The sequence below is a fragment of the Tauraco erythrolophus genome, chromosome 8, assembly GCF_009769465.1.
Source record: "Tauraco erythrolophus isolate bTauEry1 chromosome 8, bTauEry1.pri, whole genome shotgun sequence".
In the NCBI taxonomy this organism is placed as follows: Eukaryota; Metazoa; Chordata; class Aves; order Musophagiformes; family Musophagidae; genus Tauraco; species Tauraco erythrolophus.
In genome coordinates this window covers 5,686,712-5,701,469 of record NC_141472.1, presented here as the reverse complement: position 1 = coordinate 5,701,469, position 14,758 = coordinate 5,686,712, and the positions used below count along the sequence as shown (strand labels likewise).

The 14,758-nt window shown below is 51.5% G+C and overlaps 1 protein-coding gene across 2 annotated transcripts; it reads right to left on the bottom strand.

Annotated features, from left to right (window-relative positions):
• Nucleotides 1–2,887: 2,887 nt before the first annotated feature.
• Nucleotides 2,888–13,486, bottom strand: ASB1 (ankyrin repeat and SOCS box containing 1). Of its 2 annotated transcripts, none has more exons than XM_086615903.1 (5): nucleotides 13,426–13,486; nucleotides 13,143–13,284; nucleotides 10,904–11,206; nucleotides 4,742–5,127; nucleotides 2,888–3,021 (listed from the first exon to the last, which is right to left on the bottom strand). In XM_086615903.1, exons 1-5 carry the CDS (start codon nucleotides 13,484–13,486, stop codon nucleotides 2,888–2,890), a joined length of 1,026 nt encoding a protein of 341 aa, XP_086472029.1. The 2 variants fall into 2 exon arrangements, with proteins under 2 accessions (XP_086472029.1, XP_086472030.1); XM_086615904.1 differs by having other exon boundaries at nucleotides 13,143–13,289; nucleotides 13,452–13,486.
• Between the last annotated feature and the right edge of the window lie 1,272 nt (nucleotides 13,487–14,758).

Genomic DNA, 14,758 nt, shown 5'->3' with positions numbered 1-14,758 from the left:
ACCTGAAGAAGCTCTTGCCATGACATTTTCACAGGACAACCTCCCTCATTTTCTGCCTCTACACTGGAGCTAGAGAGTATGGTCGGCCCACGCTCCTGCAAAACATTATGGTTCCACCAGCAAGGTGACAAGAGGCTTTACAACCTGTTTGCATCTTTCGAGCATGTTAACACTTCTATAAAGCAAGCACACAACTCTCAGGCAACATGCTCATGGGCTGCTCTGGCCTCCAGCACGGTGAAAACCTAAACCATCTGCAAGTCTGGAAAGGAAACAGTGCAAAACTACTGCCTTCTCACCTTGAAAGCTTCCCTACAGCTACATATCCTTGACATTATATCTCACCTGATGAGGGTTTTGAAAGTATCCTTTGCTTTGGTATCTGAGCACTGAGTGTAATCACAATGCTTGGCCTGTTTGCAACAGCATAGTGCTCAGCAGTGCAAATTTTACCACCTTGTCCTAAAATCAGTGAGCAGAGCAATGTAAGGGGCCAGCTGGACGTTCCAGGCCTGGCCGTGGAATTGAAATAACAGGAAACAATCAGGGACTGCAATTTTCCTGCCCTTCCTCCTTCTCTGAAAGCATCTTGGAAAGGCACATGTTCTTCAGCAGACAATAAAACATACAAGAAACTCCACTGTTGCTTATCCAGCTTCACCCTGAATACATCCCATAGTGGGAGGACCAGAAACTGAACTGTGATTTTGCCTTCATTTATGCCTCTGGAAAACGAATGATCTGTAACTAGTGTCAAGACCTACGGGGCAAGTCCACAGGGCAGCCTTGAGGATCTGCACCTATAGAGGCAGGATAACCAGGGCTGCCTGCCAAAGGCATCCAAAATGGAAATGTAACATAGTTTAAACAACTTCACTTCCATGTTACCGCAGGGGGTCAAGGAGAAGAGCGACGAGAGCTAAATTCAAATCCCAGGAGGGGCCGTCTTACTGGCCTTGCCATTCCATGCTTAGTTCAGCTCTCAACAACGGGGTCCTAGGCACTAATACCATACAATAAATAAATCCCCATCATCTTTAGGATCACATCTGGAAAAATGCCCTTGCCAACTGCATGGGCACGGGAAGAACATCTGGCAAAGAAAAGTGAAAAAAAGACATCAACTTATAACACAGAGACTAGAAAGAACTTGGCTGAGTAAAGTTAAAGCAAATACCAATGATCACCCGGGTTTTTACCCAAGATCCTGAGGGACCATCATCTCTGTCCTTCTGAAGCTGCTGTTTCGACAATGTTTCCCGTACAATGACTATGTCGCTACCTTTAAGGAGCTGGCTGACCCTGAGATCCTGACGGAAGGCTGTCCACTCACTGCAGAACGACACTATTCTGTGAGCTTCAGGCATGAAAGTAAACAGCAATATAGAGGCACTGGAAATGAAAGGAGCCGAGGCTGTTGGACACAACACTGCATTTAGGAGCACATAACCTCCTAACTCCTCAAGAAAAGACAAAAGTCCTTTCTTCTCCCTTTTCCGTAAACAAAAAGACCTGTTAAGTGGATCTTGGAGGGTTTTCCCTGGTCATACTGCCACCGTGGGATATGGAGTAAAAGGCAGGTAGGAACTTCTATTTCTGTGTGCTGTGCATTGTCAGCTACTTTCCTGGACCTTCAATAATGTCATCATCACTGCGATATTGCAAGCAGGCAGCCTAGAGATCATTGTTGATATCTTTTTCTGCACAATCACACAGATATATTCATGGGCATTGTATCAACCGCCATCCAGCACAGCAACACAACAGTTTAATTTAGCAACCCCTCCACTGCTCAAATCTATTTTACAGTCAACAGATTAATTTAGTCATTGCTTTTCCAAGAAGTACCCCAGAAATCTTTCAGGTTCATGTGCTGGCTTCGTCTGAGTATCACAGTCCTTGTCCCACCACCACTGCAGCGGCAACTGAATCATAGGGACTACGCCCCCACAACAGGCTGTGCAGCCATCCAGTTTCCAGAGGCAAACCCACCTTTCCCTCTCCTCTCCACGTTTTCCCATTCCTGCTACGACAGTGGTCACAAGACTTGACCCAGTCTCAGGCAGTCAGGAGGAGGACCAGCCAGCCCCTGCCTCATCCATCACAGCGCTGGAGGGAGAGCCAAGCTGCCACAGCAGATCTGGTGCTCTGTAGAAACGACTCAGACAGGACAGGATTACTCATTCTGCTACTCTCCCATCCATGCGATGGGGTCTCTACATGAAGAAAGCCAAGTCAGCAGCTAGCTTGCAGCACGCAGAGACACAGATACAATTTTCTAAGTAATGCACGGCACTGGACAGGAAATCTGATGCATTTCACACCAGAAGAGGACAGAAGAAAATACACCCACTTTTACAGCACTAATCACAAACTTCATAGGGAAGAGAGAGGCCAGGTACTGACAGCAGAAAGAGAACAGTGCTGTTGTAAAACCCTTACCAAGGCGAGGAGAGACTCCCTTAGATGTTATAGGAAGAGGAAAGGCTTAAATAGGGACACTTTCCCCACACATAAGTGCTGCTGAGACCCAAGGTGTGTGTCACACAGAGGAATAACAGAGGTAGAGTCGTAACCAACAGACATACGCTAACAGCTATAGGATATATTGTATTTGCTCATGTAAGAGCCCCACACGCTTATTGACCTCATCACCCAACCAGCTGCAAACAAGAGATCACCAGTTAGATAACTGGTAGCTTAAGAACAGACACACAAAATCACTGCACCCTAAATTTGGAGAGGAGAATCAGAGGGGCAGGCAATTATGTGTACTCCATGAGCAATACAGTGTTTCACGGTGAGGGAAGGGTTAGGATTGGCACCTGGCTTTATCAGCGCACTCATTTACCAAACCAAACTGTCCCGGAAAGCAGCCAGTTGCCCTTTAACTGTGTTCATGAAGTAAAAATTGTTTAATGGGGTCTGGGACTGGAAGGATATGGATCAGATCCAGACGAGATTTGCCAAGTATTCTTCGTACAGCTATGCGGCAGAGAGACAAGAGGCTCCGGGTGCGTCCTGCAATAAAGAAAGCAGAGAAAAACTGCTGAGGGACGGAGAGAGGAAGAAAGAGAGAGAGAGATAACAGCATTTAAATGGTGCTGAGCTCGGGCTGACAGCTGAGGAGCCGCTTTCCCCTTCCAGATGCTGAGGCCACGTCCTGCGCAGCAAGACGAAGGCAGCGCAGGAGAGATGAGCACAAACAAATCCTCTCTGTAAGGAGGCTGTGAGCAGCTTTATACTAATCAGATCATTTTAAAATCATGTGCACTTTGTTTTTGCTGTAAACCACCCCCTAGGAATCAACAGCTTTGACGGCCAGCTCAGGCCTTATCCCAGTTTTCTTTTGAGGGCTTCTTTTAGGTTTATGGAGAGCAACTCCAGCACAGGCACAAGAGGATGGTGGTATCCATGTTGATTCAGGAACTGGATGTCCAAGGCACCGCTCCGTTATCCTGCATGCTCTACCTGAGGAATCCCATTTGCCTCCTAAACGCGGGTGTAATGGAAACCACCTGCTTCAGCTTATGTGCTTCTCTTCTCAGCTGAAGTCCAGGTAGGTTTAAAAACCAAGCATGTGCAAAGCTGCATAACTTTGGGGTGGGGGCTGGTGGTTGTATTCCACGTCCTGAATCCCTTTGAAATTTCTCTGGAGTTCAAGAGGGAAACCCCACTTCTGACCCTGGTGCAAAGCCCTGGCCTTCACCAGCTGAGCCTGGTGGTTTTATGAGGTGCTGCCCTTGCTGGAACAAGGGTGCGCACTGTAGAGATGTTGCTTTTGTTATAAAAAGAAAGAAACAGCAGGTAAATTTAGGCATGTTCAGGTCTGATGTTCTGGTTTAGTTCTTTTGTAACTCATGTGCTTCGCAGAGGATGTTAAATTCAAAAGCCAGCTTTTCCCCACCTTTTTCCACCACCATCTGAGCTCCCTCCTGCCAGTTGCTACCACCACTTGTAGCAAGCAGCCTGCCCAGATACGACTACCTCTTGGGTCCCTCCCTGGGTCCCCCTGCAGAGCACAGAGTCACTCCAGAACAGTGCGGGCACATCTGCACGGCTTTGGAGAACGGGGTCTCTCTGACTATGCCTTAACCTGCCTTTGGTTTGCAGATCCAAAGCCCAGCTCTGGTAAGACCACATTGCCTAACCTCACATCGAGCTGCTGAAGACACCACTAGGCGACGGAAAAGGGCTGGGAGAAAGATAAAAAATGTAAAGTTACAGAGGCTGATGCCCATAGGCATCATTGGTAGGTGAAGGACTCAAGGGGGAACACACCACGTGAACGTACAAAATGCAACAGAAGATAAACAGGGACTCTAGCTGGAGGCTCATGGGGAAGCTGTTGGGTTGAGTCATCAGTGTTGACGGAGCTGGAGGCAGGCAGCGGCTCGGCAACGCTGAGGATCTGTGCCAGGGAGCTGCAGAGGCCAGCCCCACCGTCCTCTCCTGCCTGCTGCCTGCCTGGCCAGCAACAGCTCTTCGGGAGCCATATCAAGGGTGGCGAAGTCATTAACACTTGGCTTTACAGCTTGTTAAATCCCAGTTATCTTTTCTGTCTGTTAGAACTGGATCTTTTTGCAGGTGGTTAAAGGCACTTGAACAAACAGACCCAAAAGAGGATGGTAACATCCACCCTACCACCTTAACAGCTCCTTACTACCAAATAAACTCTCCAAAGAGTTCTCCAAAGAGTTAGATAAAACTAGAGCCACTGCAGTATGTCAAAGGCACTTACCCCTTGCTTCTTGGAACACCTGCAGAGCCTCAGGGTTGACTTTGACCCTTCCAGTGGATTCAACTCCCAAGGCCTCCACCTTCACCAGGTTCAGATTGGCTCCAAAGTCAATCAAGAGTTGGACAAACGCTGCTTCACACCCGTGCCGCAGGACAGCGTCCATCACACACACCGGAGAGCCCCGGGAGAAGCCCTGGATGTTGATGGGCCCGCAGCAGTTAAAATCTGGGTTGGCTCCTGCCTGGAGCAGCAGCCGGAAACATTGGAGGTTGTGGTAGGCAGCACTGATGTAGAGCGGGCAGACCACCAGCGTGGTGAGGGGCCGCACGGAGAGGCTGGGGACCCGGGAAGTGAGGTGGTGATTCACATCCACGTCTGCACCGTACCTGGGTGGGGGAGGGAGAAGAGCAGAGGTTTGGAAACAAGGGCGACGGCACCACGATTGCACCCCAAGGTGACAAAATGGCAGGGGATGAGGCTGAAGGACATCCAGAGGGTGAGAACCCTGCCTGCCTTTGGTACCTCTGGGGCCCACCACCCAAGAACCACCCACACCTGGGTGGATACGAGAAGGGCCTAGCAGGGTTTCATAGATTTCATAGATTTCTAGGTTGGAAAAGACCTTAGAGATCATCCAGTCCAACCGTTTCTGAGCAGTGCTGCCGTATCCAGCACAGTCTGGTCTTCAGGGAGGAAAGGTGTTTCTCTGTGCAACAGCCTGGGCTTGGGAGAGAGCAACTGAGGAACATCTTTCCTTGCCCTCCTGAAGGATGTGCCAAGCACGGCCTTGGCACAAGGGATAGCTCAGCCCTGAGCCAGCACCATGTAATGTTGGATGCTAATGAGCCGGCTGGGGAGCGGGGATGTTTCCAAATGACTCAGTTGAAGAGATGCAGTGGAATAACTTCCCCACCACGACAAAACAGGCCAAAAAGCAATCGATCCGCCTGTCACAAACAGCAGGGAAATGGAAACAGAAATCAGCGCCCAGCAGCGAAACATATATGACAAAATCCTGCTCCCGAAGGAGCCGGGGTGGTTAAAATCCCATCAGAAATCCCATCAGGGAGTCAAAAAGAGGCCTTTTCCCTACCATTCAGCTCAGCTGAAGGGATGTACCTGCCAACTCTGAGCACGTAGGAAACTGGAAAAACACAAAATAACTGTGTCAGACCTTCTGCTCTCCCCATCCATCCTGCACAGCACCATTTCTAGGTTATATATTATAACAGACACCACATGAGAGATCACAGTCCACTGGCCAGCACTCAAGGTGCTGAAGGGGAGACCTCCATGACCTGCAGCAGCAAACCTCTCGAGCCTTTTGCGACTGGCTCCTTCCTCGCCCTACCCCACAGAGAAGCCCATACCTCACATCTTCACCGCACGGTGCCATGGTGTCCTGACTGCTCCATAAGCCCTGTGGCCAGAGCAAAGCAGGCTTGGGTTTGGAGAAGGCATGCAAGCAGGCTAAAGCCCTGCTCAAAGGACATCAGCATCGTCATCAAACAGAAGCAGCACCTGCAGCATACTTCTCTTCGGGAAGGACAGATGGCACTAAGTTGTGAACGAGCAGAAAACGAGGCTTATGGGCTTTGGTTAGTTGGACTTTTTTCGGAGAAAGTGAATAATGTGACCAAATAAATGGGATAAAAAAAAAAACAGGCCAAGTGTCACTCTCTGGAAAAGCATGGAATTTGAGAGATGGCAATGCTGCAGAAAGAAGACTGGGCAGAAGTAAGCATTTATTTCCCCCAGGCTGTGGGGACACTGTAACTCCACCTATTCCTCACACAGCTCGGACGGGAACAAGGAGGAAGACAACGCAACCCTCTAAGGAGTAGCTGGGTTTAATGGCAGCGTTGTAGAACAAGCAAATCCCTGTCTCTGCTCCCCACAGAGGAATAACAGGTTCTTTTACCCACCAGTCCCTCTCTCAAAATTGCAAACTGAGCATGGAGAGAACTGGATTTTTTCTGTCTTCCTAGATAGCATTATACTCCTTTCTGCAGTTAATAAAACAAAAAAGGAAACCACCTGCGGACAGATCCTGCCTCAAGGCAAGCACAGCTCTCCCTGAACCCAGTAGGGGTTGGTCCCTATCCAGCAAATACTTAACCAGATGCTTTAATTCTGGGGATGGGAACAGTGTCATTTCAAGGAAGTACACACAGAACAAGGGCCGAGGAAACTTGTCTAAGAGCTGCAAATGGCATGCGGTGTATTTTCACCCCAACACACACCGTGTCCCCAGCATGAATGTCCTGGCTGAGATCTCAGGAGATCTGGGGGGTGGAGAAATGCAGAAAAAGGACAAAGCGAGGCAGCAATGACACTGCTGAGTGCAAGTCGGTCCTCACACCAGCCACAGGACCACACTTTGCTTCCCAGGCCAGGCAGCTGGCCCAGGGTTCACTGCACGCTAAGGAGACATTCTCATCTTTTGGGGACTTTTGCAGCACTTTGCTGAACCTGCATCACTTCACCTATGTTGGAGCACAGAGGGCTAAGTAAGAAAAGGTGTCTGTTCTCCACAGGCAATCGCATTTGTTCCCTGTAGATAAACCTCTTAAAATCAGACTACATGAGCATTTGGATGGAGTCATTTGTGCTGCTGTGGGACTTTTGCAGGGCTGTTGTAGGGCCACTGCCTCCTATGGCCACGGTCCTGACCGGAGAGCAGGTACCCCTTCATTTCAGTCCTTTTTCTTTTCATTATTGTCATCAAAATTCTCAGTGGAAACTCCCAATTAGAAGCAAAATACAAAATTCTGCTTTTATCACAGTTAGGCACGCGCCTGAGGCATCGGGACGATTCGTCAGATCTCATTTTCACCATTTTAGCGTGGCAAAAGGATCCTCTTGTCCTGCTGGGTCAGCTCTCAGCTACCCTGCAAGTACAACGCCAACAGTCCAATCCCACCACAGCATGATCGGATCACAAGCTGTTAGGAAAGTAATCTATACCCTGGCAATATAACCATAAATGTTTCCGCCAGCCCTCTTATAAAATGGATCACCATTCCATAGCTACGCGTGTATTTACTATTAATGGATACGATTTCACCTATTGCTTGGTTAGCTGTTTCAGCAATTGTGGTAGGATTCAGGAATCCTGATTGTGCTACCATATGATTTTTAAAAAAAAAAATGAACCAGGTGATGTTTAGACACCTGCAGCAAGCTTGAACTGGGTTGGGCTTTCTTTTCAGGGCACTGAGGCGCTCTCAAGCTGAATTATGCTGAAATATTTTCTTATATCTCAGTAAACCTGTCTTCCTCATCGCGTTTCCCCTGCCAAATCCTTTAGATCAACATTTTTAAAATCTCTGAGTGAGCTTTGTAACATAAGACTGCATTTTAAAGTAAGCAACTCTGAAGAGATCTGTGAAATCCGTACTCCGAGATATTTGAAATTTTGGGCAATCTGACAATCTGGTATTAGCTTAGCAGCCTTGGGAGAGACATTGTCTAATAAAAAGACATTGGACAAACTCCAGTTAATTTTTAATCCTGAAAGTTTTCCAAAATCTCGCTTTTAATATTGCTGGCAAGGTATCTCGAGGAGGAGACACATAAATCAATGCATCAGCTCTCCATGTGCTGCTGAAATACCATTTGCTACATTTCACTCTTGGAGATACCAAGGGAGACTCTTGGGAACGCAGAGTATGAGCTGAACCCTGCACCAGCAAGCACGTGGCGATGGGGACATCGTGCTCTCAGCTTGCACAAAAAGCAGCAAAGATGGGGGATCATCTCACCTCCTATTTGCCAGATTTCTTAAAGCTGCACGTGTATGAAAACTAATGTCCCCACAAGCAAAAAGGAAAGGAGAAAAACCCCAAGTATTTTGAAATTTTTCTATTCAGATCCTTTTGGCTGTTATTTTCTAGCATTTGCAGTCACTGAATGCATTTCTTGGAGAGTGTTTCTGTGTGAATCCAAATAACTTTCTTCTGTTTTACTATTTCTTTTTACAACCTCTATTTTCCCCTTATGATCCCTTATTATTTGGCGTCAATGGCCCACACAGTTGTTCAGCATAGGCCCTCACACAAAAAGCTTCCAATTTAGAAGAAAGGAAGTGGGCCTGTGAGAACCTCATGAAGTTCAACAAGGCCAAGTGCAAGGTCCTGCACGTGGGTTGGGGCAATCCCAAGCACAAGTACCAGCTGGGTGGAGAATGGATGGAGAGCAGCCCTGAGGAGAAGGACTTGGGAGTGCTGGTGGACGAGAAGATCAACATGAGCCGACAATGTGCGCTGGCAGCTCAGAAAGCCAACCGTGTCCTGGGCTGCATCCAAAGCAGCGTGGGCAGCAGGTCGAGGGAGGGGATTCTGCCCCTCTGCTCTGCTCTTGTGAGACCCCCACCCTGCAGTGCTGCGTTCAGCTCTGGGATCCCCAACATCAGAAGGACATGGAGCTGTTTGAGTGAGTCCAGAGGAGGCCACAAAGATGATCCGAGGGCTGGAGCACCTCTGCTATGGAGACAGGCTGACAGATTTGGGGCTGTTCAGCCTGGAGAAGAGAAGGCTCTGGGGTGATCTTATAGCAGCCTTCCAGTACCTTAAGGGGCTACAAGAAAGCTGGAGAGGGACTTTTTACAAGAGCGTGTAGTGACAGGACAAGGGGCAATGGCTTTAAACTGAAAGAGGGGAGATTTTGATTAGATAGAAAGAAGAAATTTTTTACATTGAGAGTGGTGAGGCACTGGAACAGGTTGCCCAGAGAAGCTGTGGCTGCCCCATCCCTGGAAGTGTTCAAGGCCAGTTGGATGAGGCTTTGGGCAACCTGGTGTGGCGGAGGGTGTCCCTGCCCATGGCAGGGGGGTTTGGAACTAGGTGATCTTTGAGGTCCCTTCCAACCCAAACCATTCTATGATTCTATCATGGCATGTCACAGAGGAAGACACACAAGTTTGCACCACCTACTGCTAGACCTTGAGCACACTCACTGCTGGTGCTGCAGAGGAAGTTTCCTGAGGGATAGGAGGTCTCCAGACACCCACTACCTATGGCTATCATCCAGCTGGCTTGAATTGGTAATTATCTAACTAAGGTTTAGGCCCTGCCTACAAAAGGCAGGCCATTTCCTCCTGGCTGTGGGAGATACAATGACATCCTTGGAGCTGCAGCCTAGGCTGGTGAGCAACATCTGGCGACCCTGAAGACCTCGACTCCCTCACCAGAGTGAGAAGTCCTTTGATAAAGAAGGTAAAGCTGCTACCCCAAAAGAGGGAACTGTGCTGGAGTTGGAATGAATGAACTGGGTCTCTGCTCACCGTAAAGCCTTCCTGAAAACCAAAAAAACTGTAAAACAAAAAGGGGGAATTATGGCTATCACCCAGCTGACTTGAATTGGTAATTATCTAATTAAGGTTTAGGCTCTGCCTACAAAAGGTGGGCCATTTCCTCCTGGCTGTGGGAGATGCAATGACATCCTTGGAGCTGCAGCCTAGGCTGGTGAGCAACAACTGCCCAGCTAAGGTTACTGTTCATCACCTCATAATGATGGTCATCGCTCCCTGCCCCAGAGATGTCACCCCTTGGGCAGAGCTGTACATCAGGTGTCCAGCAAGAGGAGACTAATTCAGATTCCACAGAGGGTGTCCTAGTGATGAGAAAGTGTCAGGCAGCCAGGAATAGCCAGTGCTGGTGACAAGCATCTCTGCTCCCAAGGACAGAAAACCGTCAGAGCAGTAGAGCCAAGCAAAGGAGAGATGCATTTCCAAACAATTTTCGGTTCACTGGGGGATTCACATCACTCGTAAATTCAGACAGAGGCATGGAGCTGGCAGTCAAGATGGAGGCAGGGGGAAGATACTACAGGTCTGATTGAATAGAGGTTGGTGGGCTCAGAAACAGACTCCTCCCTTGGGCTGTGCCTTAGCAGCACAGGCATGGGAGTCACACAGCAGGGCACAGAACTGTTGCCAGGACCAAGCAACGGGGAATACAAGGATGTCCCTTTGGCCACCTCTCCACTCTCTCTCCTGCCCATCTCTTGGCCAGCTTCACTAGGTCTGTGGAGGCACTGGGCTTGTGAGGAGGGAATGGCTGCTCCAAGCCCCATGGGGGAAGATCCCAAGGGAAAAAGAGAGAGAGGCAGAGCCACACCTCTCCCCACTAGGACCGTCTCCAGCCTGCACCGAGCTCTCACCTGATCAGCTCCTGGAGGATGTCTGCCCGGCCCACGCGTGCCGCATGGTAGACAGGAGTGCTGCGGTGGTGCCGGCTGCCATTGGGGTCAGCCCCGGCTTCCAGGAGGATCTTGGCACACTCGAGGTGCCCGTTGACCACGGCTACGTAGAGGGCAGTCTGCCCCTTCACGTCCACCAGGTCGATCTCGGCACCTTTGCGGAGGAGGAAGTCGACGCAGGGGCCGTGGCCGGCGGTGGCGGCGATGCGCAGCGGCGTGCAGGGCAGCCAGCCGCAGCACCACACCGACTTCTCGTTGATCCGGCTGCCATCGGAGGGGAAAAGAGCTGGGTCAGAGAGGGCCTCCGGCATCCTCGCACCACCCCGCCTACCCCAGCCCTGGAGGAGGATGCTGGCAGAGCCCTAACAGCTCCCTTGAAGCTTTTCTTCCCCGTTTTTGGCACTTTATAGCAGCCTTGAAAACCTCCTCCCAATAACCTGACTAGGCACTGCACGCAGGCAGCCAGAGACTACAGCATGTACCAGAGTGGTGCCTGGAAGATGGGCTTTATCACAGCTCTGCTCATATGCACAGTGAAGGACAAACCTAGCCAGAAAACTCAGTCAAAGTTACGAATAAAATAAAAAATACTCCCTACTTCCTTTTTTAGAGGGAAATGTCCCAAATCAGAAGCGACAAGCCAGGGACTACAACCATTTAATTCAAGCTGCTCCAAAGGGGACAGAAAGTCATCAGAGCAGCAGGGAAACAGCAAGATGACAGAGGAGGAGGGGAGCAACGAACAGAAATGCAGGCAGACATCTGTATCACACCACTGTCAACATCCACGCTCAGCCAGGCACCATGGGATGACATAAACACAAATCCAGGGAAACACAGCCTTGCCAGCAAGGAGCGAGCTTGGGAGGTGCAGCCTCCCTGCACCGAACAGCGTAATTAGGCCATTAGCATCCTTGTTAGATGGCTGTACCGGCATTAAGAGCCTTTTCCAATTAATTGGAAGGGATGGCTCTAGCTGGCGGCTCCTTAGATCTCCCCTGGAATAACCTGTATTAATTGTCACACTCATCCAGATCGCAGGTTAGCCCTGCAAATCTCATAAACATCCAGATCTCACTCCCAAATTCTCTGCAAATCACTGCAGGTACCATTTTAGCTGGAACATAGAGAGGGGACGGGATTTCTTTAGGGCCAACCGTAGGCTGGCGAAAGCGCTCTTTAGCCAGCACAGCAGTGGATTCGCTCTTCTGGCTCACTCCACACAGCCCCACACAACTGGTACTGCACAAAGGAGTTGTTATACAGTGCATTTACAGAGTTTGCTAGGAGAACAATGCCAGCTTTTTTTTTTTTTTCCAACCATGTTTTAGGAAGATGAGTAGCATAAACCCCACATCAAGCCCTCAGCTGTCAAGTCTTACGATAAAAGTGATCCCTTTAACCTTGGAGGTTTGGGGACCTCCACCCCATTCCCACCCCCAAATTCAAAGTCACTTCTCTGCTCACTCCACCACCTGTGTGATGGTGCTGCAGGTCCAACCCTCTTCCTTTGGTCACCAAGCTTTTTGCTTTTTCCTGCAGGGAAGGATGCCTGGCCCTGCTGCCACAGGGTTCCCAGCGGCACGGGACAAAAATAAGGCAAAAATCTCAGCCCAAGGGTCCGAAGAGACCCAGCTTCCCAGGTGGCAGAGAGAGGGGCTGGCTCATTCTCCTTTTTGCTGAAAGGCCACTTTTTGAGGCTAGGAGACATTTCGCACTCTAAGCAGTTTTCTCCACGGCACAGGAAAATTAATTAACTATCCCCACAGTCAGAGACTTAGCACCGGCCGGATTTTGTAACACGGGGTGTTTCAGGTTTATATTCCGTTATAAGCCCTTTTGTGTGTTTTCCCCATTATACGTAGGCCCCTATTTTTCAGGGTGTTACATTTCCACCCCGGTCTGAACAGAGCTGGTGCGCGGCCGCCGCACCCTCGCAAAGCGGCTTTGGAGATGTGACTCCAGGGAGCCCGTGAGGGACGATTCCGGGGGAAAGAACGGAGCATCCTCCCAACCTGACGCCTCTCCCGCAAAAACGGTGTCGGAAAGGAGGAAGCCGTGGGGACGGTGCGGGGTGAGCAGCCCCCGGGAGTCCATTTAGTCGAAATGGTCCAAGCGGGAGCTGGCAGCTGGTCTCCCCCCCGTCCCCGGGAGGCTCTCCGAAGGGTGCGGGCGGCGCGGGCTGCGGGAAGCCCCTCACCTTTGGAAGCTCTCCTCCTGCAGCAAGCTCCGGAGGGTGGGCAGGTCGCCCACGTAGGCCGCGTCGTGCAGCCGGGTGTCCTCGCAGTGCTCGAGGGGGTGGTCGCAAAACTGCTCCCGCAGCCACTCCTTCAGGTTACGACCTGCGCTGGAGAGAGCGGGGGGGAGCCGGGCTGAGCCCCGGGCAGAGGCGGCCCGGGGTGGGGGGGGGGGTGGGATGCTGTCCCGCCCTCCTCCCCGGCGAGCCCGAAGGCAGCTCCTGGCACGCCCGCCCCCCACGCTACCTGCCTGCCCGCCCGAGGCGCCAGGCGGGTCCCCGCCGCCGGGGGGGCCGCCCTCCGCCATCCGCCCCTCGCACCGCCGCGCCCGTTCGGTCCGGCCGCCCGTCCCCGCCGGCAGCGCTTCCCCCCCGCCGCGGCCGCCGCCGCCGCCCTCCCTCCCCGGGCCGGCCTGATTGGAGCCCGGCGGCTTCCTGCCTCCGCGTTAAGGTGGTTTTCCCCCGGCGGCAGGACGGCGGCCGGTCTCCGCTCCGGCAGCCGGGAGCACAGCCGGAGCCATTCCTCCTTCAGGCGGCACCGCCGCGGGAGGGAGGCGGGGGCGGCCCGGCGTGCCCGGCCGCGGAGACAGAACGGGTGGGTCAAGCTCGGGGGGCTCCTGAGGTGTTTTCCCTTCTAGAAAAGGGTCGTTCTTCCAGCAAGGGGCGAAAACGGGGCTGAGGATTCACGGTGCTGTCCCTGCTCGCTCACGGCTGCCACCCGCACCTCTGCGGGAGCTGTGCGGGGTGGCTGGAAGCCGGTAGAGGGGATGGGTCTGCTTTTCAGAGGCCAGGCGGGGTTTCGCACAGCTAGAAGTTGCAGAGAAGGCTTTATGTGATCATAGAATCATGGAACGGTTTGGGTTGGAAGGGACCTCAAAGATCATCTCGTTCCAACCCCCCTGCCATGGCCAGGGACACCCTCCACTACACCAGGTTGCCCAAAGCCTCATCCAACCTGGCCTTAAACACTTCCAGGGATGGGGCAGCCACATCTTCTCTGGGCAACCTGTTCCAGTGCCTCACCACTCTCAGTGTAAACAATTTCTTCCGTCTAATCAAAATCTCCCCTCTTTAAAGCCATTGCCCCTTGTCCTGTCACTACACACCCTTGTAAAAAGCCCCTCTCCAGCTTTCCTGTAGCCCCTTCAGGTACTGGAACGCTGCTAGAAGATCACCCCGGAGCCTCCTCTTCTCCAGGCTGAAGAATCCCAACTCTCTCAGCCTGTCTTCATAAAAGAGGTCCTCCAGCCCTTGGATCATCTTTGTGGCCTCCTCTGGACTCGCTCCAGCAGCTCCATGTCCTTCTTGTGTTGGGGATCCCAGAGCTGAACGCAGCACTGCAGGTGGGGTCTCACAAGAGCAGAGCAGAGGGGCAGAATCCCCCCCTTTGACCTGCTGGCCACGCTGCTTTGGACGCAGCCCAGGACACGGTTGGCTTTCTGGGCTGCCAGCGCACATTGCCGGCTCATGTTGAGCTTCTCATCCACCAGCACCCCCGAGTCCTTTTCCTCCATGATCCTATTGTCCTGTTTTTCACCACAGCACAGCTCCCGGGGTCGCACGTTTGCCAACGGGTTGCT

Excerpts from the sequence above, each read along its gene's own strand:
- ASB1 (XM_086615903.1), bottom strand. The coding sequence starts at position 13,486 with ATGGCGGAGGGCGGCCCCCCCGGCGGCGGGGACCCGCCTGGCGCCTCG. Across the intron at positions 13,285-13,425 it reads CGCCTCGGGCGGGCAGGCAG|GTCGTAACCTGAAGGAGTGG; the intron begins GTAGCGTGGGGG and ends TCTCCAGCGCAG. Across the intron at positions 3,022-4,741 it reads GGTGTTCCAAGAAGCAAGGG|GACGCACCCGGAGCCTCTTG; the intron begins GTAAGTGCCTTT and ends TCTTTATTGCAG.